General features: G+C 37.4%; 2 protein-coding genes across 2 annotated transcripts; both read right to left on the bottom strand.

The window, feature by feature from the left end:
* Nucleotides 1-535: 535 nt before the first annotated feature.
* On the bottom strand, nucleotides 536-2,691 carry LOC126667736 (probable inorganic phosphate transporter 1-3). The gene has a single exon (XM_050360794.2). The coding sequence runs from the start codon at nucleotides 2,637-2,639 to the stop codon at nucleotides 1,026-1,028; it is 1,614 nt and encodes a 537-aa protein (XP_050216751.1). The 5' UTR covers nucleotides 2,640-2,691; the 3' UTR covers nucleotides 536-1,025.
* A 7,858-nt stretch (nucleotides 2,692-10,549) lies between these two features.
* Nucleotides 10,550-11,017, bottom strand: LOC126668083 (uncharacterized). Its single transcript, XM_050361301.1, has one exon. It carries the CDS (start codon nucleotides 11,015-11,017, stop codon nucleotides 10,550-10,552), a length of 468 nt encoding a protein of 155 aa, XP_050217258.1.
* Between the last annotated feature and the right edge of the window lie 597 nt (nucleotides 11,018-11,614).

Raw genomic sequence — 11,614 nt, 5'->3', positions numbered from 1 at the left:
CAGCCGGAAATTCCTGCAAACTGTGTGGTGGCAGTCTAAGAAGCTGCCACCACACAGTTTGGGTTATTTATTTTGAATTGGTTAATTAACCAATTCAATTCTTGGTTAATTTGGCCAATTCAGCTCTCTCCATTTGTTTTTGCAATTCACTTTAGTCCATTTTTTTTCTCAAGTTTTAAATAAACAGGTGAGAAAAAAAAATTGACAACTCCTTCAAAAACCTTCAGATGAAGCAATTGTTTTCAAGCTTTAGCTCAGTTTTCTATTTTATTATTGAAATTTGCATGATCATGGAGGTGAGTTTTCTTGGTGTTTAATTTCCATTACAAGTTTTACGTTTAATTTTTCTTTTTGTAATATTCCTGTTTCTGTTCATTAACCCTAAAGTCCAATCTTTCAAAATTCAAACAACTCAAGTGATGGAATAATAAAACATCTTATTTTTTTCATTTTATGTCTTCGCATTCCCAGTATTTCATTATTTTCTCTTTTAGGATTTTTAGGAGTTAAGATAACAGAAGGAGTACTGAATTGGTTAATTAATCAAGATCAGAACTGGCTAACTAACCAAATCATTTTATTATGCCATTAGCCTATCAAACTCTGCCACATAATAGCAGCAGGAGTTTCCTGCAACTTGGGTAGTCGGAAAATATTCTTCTTTTTTTAAAACAAGAAACTAAAAAAGGAACAATAATTTCCTGCAAACACTGTTGCAGGAAACTCCTGCAACAGTGTTTGCAAAACATGACATGTGTTAATTATTCAAAACTAAATGAGTAATTGGCCATTTAAAAACCCATCCTACAATACGTGTCATGTTTTGCAAACACTGTTGCAGGAGTTTCCTGCAATAGTGTTTGCAGGAAATTTTTATTCAAAAAGTAATACAATACTACTTGGCACTTAAAATGCACATAAGCAAGAAAAGTAACACAATGTCATAAAATACACATAAGCAAAAACCCACAACAAATCTATCATAAAGCATGATGACAAGAGGTTTTGGATTAGCAAAGGAAAAATCACAGAGGAACAGTCCTAGCAGTAGCAGCAGTAGTCTTCATTTCTTCCCCATTTTCTTCATTCTCCCCGGTCAACTCTTCGAGCGATATACCTTTTGACTCCGGCACCAATAGAGTAAACATCATGCCGAGGAAATTGATAACGCCAAGAGCAATCAAAGAGTTCTTGACTCCAATACCCGGAGGATAACCTGCATCAGTCTTGTTCTTGTCTTGGCTTTGTGCTGCATATAAGAAACCAAATGCACCAATTATAGCGCCTGCTTTTCCTGCTGCTGCAGATATACCGTGACAAGTTGATCGTAACCTGGCAGGAAAAATCTCAGCCGGAACAACAAACGTAGTCGCGTTGGGTCCGAAATTGGCGAAGAAAAATGTGAGAGAGTAAATTATAACGAAACCAATTCTGTTAGGCTTTAAAGTCCAGTGATGGTAAGGTATAGCGAGCGCGAACATGAAGACTGTCATGAAGAAGAAACCCATCAATTGAATTGCGAATCTTCCCATGTAATCGATCAAGAACACTGTAAACCAGTATCCTGGTACGGTACTGCAGAGAGCAATGAGTGTCTGAGCCCTAGAAATCATGAAAACCTCATGAATGGCGTTCATTTCTTGAGCTTTAGGAATCCAGTTGATGGCTGAGAAAATATCTTTCTGAAAAAGGTTTTGGCTGTAAAATGCAATATCCAGCAAGAACCAAGTAGTTGTAGTTCCGACCAAGTGAAAACCATGGCGCTTGGCGAATTCTTTAGAGAATAAACCGAATGAATTTTTCGGCTCCGTAACCATTTTTATGACTTTGTCTTCCTCTGCTTCGAGATCACGATTTAGCACCTTAGACATATCGGCCGCGGCTTGTTTCGCGTTCTTGGCAACCAAAGCCGTGTAACGAGCAGTTTCCGGCATCTTCATCCGCCAGTAGAAGGTTACAGCGGCTGGAATTGCACCGAACATCAAGATGAGGCGCCAAATATAGTCAGCTTGAGGGATAAGTGATGCATGTCTATCACCAGCATATGAAGGTGCAGGGAATCGGTGATCAAACGCCGCTGAAACTATTAGGCCAACAATCCCGCCGCCCAAAATACCGAACCCTTGCATAGCAAAAACCGCCGCGATAAATGCGCCGCGGGTTTTCTTGTTAGCATATTCGGACATGATAGTTGCAGATAAAGGGTAATCACCGCCGATGCCGAATCCGAGCCAGAACCTGAAGAAGCAAAGTGTAGCTATAACAGCGTCCGGAGAATTGCTGAAAGAAAGGCCCGACGCAAGCGAGCAACCAACCATGAGAATCAGAGTGAGTCCGTACACTTTCTTCCGTCCCATTTTGTCACCGAGCCAACCGAAGAATAGCTGTCCTGCTAAAGTACCGCACAGCGCGACGCCGTTGACGGCGGCTGCTACATTTGGAGGTAATGACCCTGGTTTTTCTTTAGTATAGTCAGTGTAATATATGCGACCAAGCAACTTGGTCACCAAAGATATGCAGAAAAGATCATACGCGTCGGTGAAAAAACCCATTCCGGCAATCACAATTGCTTTAAAATGGTACAACTGAGTCTTGGCGACATCGAGTGCGATCAGCACTCCGATTTGTTGTTTACTCATGGTCGATGCAGCAGCTAAATAATCCTCTCCAACAATTTTTATTTACCTAGAATAATATATACAGCAAGAATTATATAGCTAAAACAAATCCATATTTAGAATAAAATTATCCCAAATTCAATAAGATGTAGAGCGGATTGAGAAATTATAATATGCCTTTACCTTACTCTATGCCAAATTGTTCGGCTTAGGGTTAGGCTTAGATTGGCGGTGGCATCTTACATCATGTTGTAACGAAATATTACTAGTTCTTAAGGCATTCAGATATTTAGAAAGTCTTACATGTGATATTTGCTCTCAATTATGGCTATTTAACTTATGAGCTATTTAATTATTATTCTTCAAGCAACAAATTATCTAAATGAACAAATACTGCCAACATTTGCCCCATAAAGTATTGCTTGCTACCTTACAATTGTTCATCATTTGCAATTGTTCATCCTGAGGTCTTTGTATTTTTATATTTTTTTGTTTATGTAGTCTTTTGTATTTTGCTTTTTTAGTTAGCCGTTGTACTTTTCACTTTTTATATATTTAATCCCTCTACAATTAAGTATTATAATAATTTAAAAAATAAATTAATTAGGGACGAAGTAAACAAAAGATGGAACTTTCATAATGAAGTAAATAATAAATTTACAAAGAATTTAGATGAAAATAGAAGTATGGAGACCAAGTAAATAAAAATAAAAAAAATAAAAAGACTAACTAAATCATTACTAGGAAACGGAACTTAGCGACGGATTGCTAAATCCTAAAATTTTCATGGCAGAAACTGTCCCGCCTTCTTTTTGTCGTGGTTTAGCAGCAAATATGAGTAATCTGTCGCTAAGTTTAGCAACAGATTTCATATCCCGTTTCACTTAACACATGTTTGTGACTGCAATTCCTCACTAAGTTGGATTAAGTGAAACTCACCGTTTCACTTACCCATGTTAGCGACGGATATGCGGGATCCGTCGTTAAATTTAGCGACGGATCCTTCATATCCTTCGCTAAATTGATGCGTTGATGAAACAGTGATGCGTTAATGAAACAAACTGTTTTATTAACGCATCGTTCCTTTACCGACAGATCATTTAACTTTTGCGACTGACATAAATCCGTCGCTAAAGTTAAATGATAAATCAGGGTTCGTTTCCTCTTTTTCTCAGTTTTGTTTTAAGACTGAGAAGAAGAGGAAGCCGACGATTTTCAGGCGATTTTAGGCGTTTTGTTGCTCACCCATATTCCGGTAGCCATTTCGTTTCCGTTGCTCACCCATCTCTGATTCGCTCCACAGCATTCCAGACGCCATCTCCGGCCGTTCTTGTCACTCAAACCTCCGGCGATTCTTCTTCCTCAAACCTCCGGCCGCCGTCAATCCCCTCCCCCCGGTAAGTTTTTGTGTTGTTTTCTTTGTTAGTTTTAAATTATTTTTGTTAATTTTTTTATTTTGTAAAATAGTGATTGGCCTCCATTTTCCGGCACCGCCGTCCTGCTTTAGTTCATAGCTATTTTCTAAAGCCGTTTGTTTTTTTTATTTAAGTTAATTGTTAATTTTTTTATTTAATTTAAAAATAAGGTTAGATATAATTGAATTAAGTATAATTATAATTAGACATATATAATTAGGTTAGATATAATAGTAGGTCTATGATATAATTGAATTAAGTATAATTATAATTAGACATATATAATTAGGTTAGATATAATAGTAGGTCTATGATATAATTGAATTAAGTATAATTATAAATATATAAATTTAAAATATATTAAGTTAATTTAATAATTAGATTATATATAATAATTATGTTAGTTTATTAATTATTAGGTTAGATTATTATAGTTAGGTTAATTTATTATTTATAAGGTTAGATTATTATAATTAGGCTATTTAAGTGCAATTTAAGTTATTTTTAAGTTATTATAGATTATTTAATTATGAATTAGATTACTTAATTTTTAATTGTGTGTTAATTGTTAAATTAGAATAATTGTTAAGTTAATTATATTTTCATTCGGGTTTAAATTAGGTAATGTGTGTAATTAGTTTATAATTGTTATATTAGTTAAATGTTAGGAAATTTAGCATAATTGACATATTTAGCTTAATTATTTAATTGTTAATTAGAATTTTATCAATGTTGATTTCAATTATCGAAGTAATATAGGTTAATTGGCATGAATATAAAAAGTTAATTGGTATGAATTGGTGTGCTTGATATTTTAAAAATGTATTCTTTACTTGCAAGCTTTTTCTAAAAAATGAGTGATGCTCATTTTCAGGTGAAATGTTTTCGGATTTCATAGTAAATATAATACTAATTTGCTACAATTTTTGTCTCTCTTGTAGATTTGTGTTCCGCTGATGATTTTTTATTGTCGTTGTCGTTTGTTTGCACCGCTCCCAATTTTTTTTCCATCCATTCTATTGCGGTTCTGCTCTACAACAAGTAAGTTTGCTGATTACTGTTTTTTATTTTGTTTAATTATAGTATATTAAATAAACTTAAAAAAAAACTGAAAAGGATTTTATTAGTTTGTTATCTGTTTTTTCCAGCAATTTCTCGAGAGAAAACCTTAGCAGAACAATCCAACCCATAATCCGAGTCGAATAAACAGCTGTTGAGCAAAAAGCACAACTTGTAATAATCCGAAAGTCGGAATCGATCCCACGAGGAGTGAATCTAGAGCGATTGATGAGAATGAATTTTAGTTGCGGTTCAATTCGTTTAGCGAATCTCGAATAGTTGAAGTTCAAGTATTTTGTTAACACTAAATAGGCACTAAACAACTAAACAACTAAACTAACAATTCAAGCAACTAAAATAAGAACGAGTTTAATCAATAAGTAAAAGATGTCTAGGGGTTGAAATCATTCCTAGGTCATGCATACATGGTAATGGATAAATTGGTATATAGCAAGGGCCGAGTTGTGCCTAGCGCACCGTTCCCGCTCTCTCGAGCCTCTAAGAACGACAAAATCAATCATCAAGTAATCAATTAATGCTTAACTCACTCTCGTGATACTAAACAAAACCAATTACCCAACATCAATTAATCAACAAACTCAAGGTCACCTAAATCCTAATCCACTCTCGTGGTATTACAATCTAGGCTTCTAATTCCAAAGTCTATTCACCTAACCATTTCTCAATGAGTCAAGCAAACACTAAATCATGCATTAGATAGCTAGGCTAACACAAGCATTAGGAACTAGAATTAGAACAAGCATTTAACCAATCACCATACCATTTAACATAACAAGAAGGAAATCATCTCAACCCCCAAACATGGGGGATTAGTTACACATTTCAAGAGCTAAATTAACAAAATGATAAATGGAAGGCATGGGTAAAGAGTACTTACAATAAGATGAAAAACCCACAAATAATAATTGTAATAGAAAATAAAACTTGTTCATTCAATGAAGCTTCAAAGATCTCAACAATGGAGGAAATATAAAAATCTGGAAATTCTATTGAAGAAGAAGACTAAAATTTAGAGATTTCTAAAATTAGGAGAAGATTCAAAAGTACACTAATGGAATAAAGTCTAGGAAAATCTTCTATACCTAAAATAGAGATAAGGCCCCTTATATAGTACTTACAAAAGAAGGAAAAAAACAAACATTCAATTACACATGTGTTGGGCCCAAAATAGCAAATTTATAAAGCCTTGATGCATCTTGAACTAAGATTTCCCCATTCCAGCAAGCCCAAGCTCGAATAGAGCTCTTTGGGCTAAATGAGGAGCCCGATTCGAGCTGTCATTTTCTGCCCCGGATCTCGATCTTCAAACCTTCGTAACTCGGTGTAGAAATGTCCGATTAAGTCGATTCTTGAACCGTTGGAAAGCTTAGGACGTCTACTTTAACTTTCATGAAGATCACGAGTTCATTTGAGGCTTCTAGCTAGTCCAAATTTGTCAATTAGTGCCCAGGGGTCAGCTTTTCAGATTTGCAAATGAGCTTCCGCATCGCTTTTGTCGTCTTTTCCAACTTTTGCACCAAAATGCTTCCGCAATGCTCCTAAGTACCTGAAATACTAAAACACGTAATAAGGCATACGAAATACCATAAAACCGTGATAAAACGTTAATAAAGCATGCGGAAACGACGCTAAAGATAGGAGTAAAATACTCCTATCAAACCTCCTCACACTAAATCTTTGCTTGTCCCCAAGCAAGAAATGAACTTAGGCAAATCAAACGGAAACTAACCATGGCGATCTTGAACAAGCATCAACAAATGAACTCCTATTCAACAATGGCTCAAATGATCTCGCCTAAAGTCAACAACCGCTAATGATGCACACAAGAGATGAATGCACTTTTAATGACAAAATGAGATGACAATTAGACTACACTTGCATTGGCTTAAGGTTTTTGTTGAACAATTCAAGTCATTAAGGTCATCTAAGGGACATGCATTACTTGGTCAAGTGATAAGAGGGCAATCAAGGCATAGCAAACATAGGCATCAATTTAAAAGCATATTAATTCTCACAAGATTCACTCTAACACACAAGTGTTTGGGTGCACACAATTAAGCTCAAGAAAAATGCTAATTCACCATAGGCTTGCTTTTAGTCCGATTCTCCCCTACTTAGTTCAGTAATCAATTGCTATCATATGGTCTTTTGAATGGGTTGTAACTTGGCTAGGGGCTAGGGGTTAGGGGGTAGGTAGAGAAGGATAATTTGGCTGCAAAAATTTGACTTGATAACTAGATATTTATTCACATTTATTTGTCTAACTTGGAATTTTCTTGCACATTTGAACTACAATTTGATTTTCATGCCTTTTATTCAACTTTTCTTTTTACTCTCTTTTTTTTTGTTATTATTATTTTTATTTTTATTTTTTTCTTTTTTATTTTTCTTGATCTTTCTTTATTCTTTCTTTCTTTTACTTTTCTTTCTTTTCTTTAGGCACATAATTACTTCTTTGCTCATGCCTTTCCTATTCTTCAAGTTAGACAAACTTTTTAATAGTTAAGAGTCATTCAAGTCAATTTTTGGGGTATTTTCAAAGGGTAATTTGTTGAAGGGATGGTGTGTTACCATGTGTTGCAATTTGAAAGAAACGGTTTAAGGCTCAAAGGGGTGACCTAGTGGTAAGGGTAGGCTTTTTAAGTGGTCTTAAACAAAATGGTGATCCTAATGCCATAATCATTTAGCAATTGACACTCAACTATATAGTCTTAAATGGACACTAAGCAAGTTCTAGGAATATAGCTACACAACACACAAGAATTATAATCAAGGCTCAACATTTTAGAAAAGAATGTGGTGTTATGCACTAATTTAATTCCTATGTTCTCATGCCAATCATGCCCAATTTTATTCACAAATGACCCAAAATATTCAAAAATTTGCACATCATGCATCCATATCCCAAAACAACTATCATGCTCACAATTGCTTTCACCCAAGAACATTTTCACCCAATTTCCATCAAAATTTTGTCACATAAAAGCATTTTCATCAATCAATCATCCTTGGAAGTTGCTCAAATTAGACAAAAACACATTCATGCCATTAAAGATCGGGAGATGTCATAAGTTGATAAATTTCCAAATTCCGTCACAATCACAAACATACAAAACGTTCAATATCATGCTTAGAACAAAGATTTAGTGGAGGCGACTCAATAACTAGACTACTAACACAACTAAAACGACAAAGTAAAATAAAACACACTAAAGCATAAAATAAGATAAATTTCAACTAACGACATACAATTGACTAACCCTCCTCACACTATTTCGAACTTAGTCCCTAAGTAAGAAATATAAAGCAAAATTGTATGAGTTGAGTTAGAGAAATGCAAATCTTGTTTTAGTCGAATTCCGGTGGTTCGGGTGATGGAGTTGGGAATGGATAGGTCGGCGCCCCCGGGGCATTAAAATAGTCACGTAATTTCTCCTCGTGGCGCCTTTGTCGATCATGAAGCCTCGCCATGCGATATTCCATACGTGCCCACATCTTGCGTTGATCCTCCATGAATTGGAGTTGGGCGGCTTCAAAGTCATTCCTTGTATCCACATTAGGAGCGGGAGGCTCCCATTGCACGCCCTCCGGTATTGCTCCTCCTTCGGCGCTTGTTCCGGCCGCATTTTTGTCTTTCCGTCGCACCGGCTCTTTAGGTCGCCTCGGCTCTACTTCTTGTCTTGGTGATGCGCGCAAACTACGCGGAATTGGCTCGCCGGGATGTCCTTCCACCCAATTATCGTGTAAGTATTTCCCCACTATTCTCTCTTTCCTCACATATCCTCCTATACCCAAATGATCCATATCAATCATTCGTGGTGATTGAATCCGATACTTGCTTTCATCAAAATCCGGGTCTTGTCTTGCCAAGAACAACACTAACCATCCGAATCCTTTCTTCTTTGGAACTTTTGGAGTCTCCCGGAGCAATGCCATCAAACGATACCCCATACTCAATTGCAATTCTTTTTCCGTTGGGTGATCTAAAGCTCGCAAAAGGAACAAATCCGACTTTGATACTTTGTTATGCTCATGGCGACCATGGAAAGTGTGGCCATACCACTTAAGCAAGATTATGGTGACAAAATCCCGAACCTCTTTCAATTTGGCGATGTGTGAGTTGTAACTCGGCTTCCCCGATGCTTTATTCCATATCACGTTTGCCTCCATATCGTCTAAACCCGACAACTCTTTAAATCCGAACTCATTCAATTCAAGGTCTTGGATCAAACTTTCCATGGAATATTCCCGCTCCTTACCATCTAACCGAAATGTAATAGAAGTGTTGTCGGATGACGCAAGAGTGGTGAAGAATTCAAATGTGAGTTCCTCACATTGATCATGTGGTATCTTAGTTACTTTATCAAGGTAAAGGAAGTGAAGACGTTCTTCTACCGCTTCATCAATTCTCAACTTCTTCATAGTTTCCCAACAAATGGCATAAGCATCGGTGATACCCCATTTCGTAAGCTTCTCGTAGCGTTCACCCTCATTAACCGAGCGGATTTCGAAAGGTGCCTTGTATTTCCGTGAAAGAGCCCCGAAGGTGGTTGTCTTCTTTGAAGAGCGGATAGGTTGTGGTGGTAGCTCCTTTTGAAATTCTTGCTCACTAGGAGGTATGGATTTTTTCTTGGAGGCTCGGCTTGCTCTTGTATTCCGAGACATTGTAGAGGAAGGAAAAGGGTGTTTGAAAGTGTATTTAGTTTTGAGTTTGACTTAGAAATGGTGGAGATAGAGCTTGGAGAATTTTTGCTAGAAGAAAGAGAATGGAGGTCTTGGCTATGGAGTTTTTGATAAATGGGGAAAAGAAGTTGGAGAAGATGAAGTGTTGGAGTTCTTTTTGTGGTAAGATTTGAAAAATAGGAGAAGAGGGATGGAGATCTTGCCATGTCATTAATCTTTATGACTTGTTTTTCTCTTTGGAAGGCCAAGATGCCTCCACCTCATCAATCCAAGACTTGTAAAACCCCACCAATAGAAACATTTTTTTAAAAAAAATTGCTCCCCTTCTTTAATGAGGTGAGCTCGAATCGAGCTCACCTCTTTCTTACCAAGCTCGATTCGAGCTTGGTCTTTGGTGACCAAGCTCGATTCGAGCTTGGTAATCTGTTCACCCAGATTACCAAGCTCGAATCGAGCTTCCCTTTCTCAAGGGAAGCTCGAATCGAGCTGTCCAATTTCAGGGGGAGCTCAATTCGAGCTCCCCAAAAATTAGGGGAGAATTTTTTTTTTTTTTTTCGTCGCCTTCATACCTACACACCCAAAATCAAACACACCGGCGTTATCTCGAACAAAAAGACATAAAACTAACAAAAAACAATATCTAAACAATCTAAAGAAGGTAAAACAACAACAAAAACATTAAATCGAACCTCTTGGGAATGCCTCCCAAGTGCGCTTGTTTAAAGTCGAAAGCTCGACCGTCTCACGATGGACTCATGTAGGAGTTGTGAAAGATATCTCATCTTCCACCCGATTCGTCAAGGGTCCAAGATATGGTTTGCACCGGTGGCCATTAACCTTGAAAGTTTCACCCTTGGAATTCTCCAATTCCACCGCACCGTGATTCGCCACATTCCGGATTTTGAATGGGCCACTCCAACGAGATTTCAATTTTCCCGGAAACAACCGCAAGCGTGAATTGTAAAGAAGTACAAACGGACCAACCTCTAAGACCTTAGGGGAGATGTGAGCATCATGCCATCGCTTCGTTTTCTCCTTATAGAGCTTGGCATTCTCATATGCCATTAATCGGAATTCATCTAACTCATTCAATTGAAGCAATCTCTTTTCCCCCGCCTTCTTGAAGTCAAAGTTCAACTTCTTAATAGCCCAATATGCTCTATGCTCAAGCTCTAGAGGAAGATGACACGCCTTCCCATAAACAATGCGGAATGGTGACATACTGTTGAGAAGGGGAACATTCTCAACTTGATTTGATCCGCGGTTATCCCATGAAGCTTGAACGTATTGAGTACACCCAAGAATTTGGCGATGTGCGCATTGGGATCCTCTTGACTCAACCCGTAAAATGCACAACAATTCTCTAAAAGTTGTATCGTACTTGGCTTGATCTCAAAGGTTGCCGCTTGAACCGGCATTGCAAAACATCCAAACGTGGCATTATCCACATTCGGCAAAAAGAATTCGCCTAAAGTTTGTCTTGGTTGATTGTGCACTTGTGGATGCAAGTGGGGTCGATCATCCCTTGGGCGTTCTTGATGCCTTTGGCGATTCACATTCTCAAGTGGGGGAGGAGGCGGATAATGTTGTTCCGCTCCTTCCACTTGAGGATTGAACCGCTCACCTTCCTCAAAATCTTCATTCTCATTTTCCATGATAGCGGGTCTACGATTTTCCCGCCTCACACTTCTTTCAAAGCCCCCGAGATTGTCTTGAAACGGTTCTAGTGGAAGATTAGCCCTTCGTGTATTGTGCATACACTATAGTTGATATCCTACACAAACAACAACAAGCAAACCACGCGTAACCCGGAAAAAA

This window comes from Mercurialis annua, linkage group LG2 (genome assembly GCF_937616625.2).
Source record: "Mercurialis annua linkage group LG2, ddMerAnnu1.2, whole genome shotgun sequence".
Lineage (NCBI taxonomy): Eukaryota > Viridiplantae > Streptophyta > Magnoliopsida > Malpighiales > Euphorbiaceae > Mercurialis > Mercurialis annua.
This window is presented reverse-complemented; position numbering and strand designations above follow the sequence as displayed.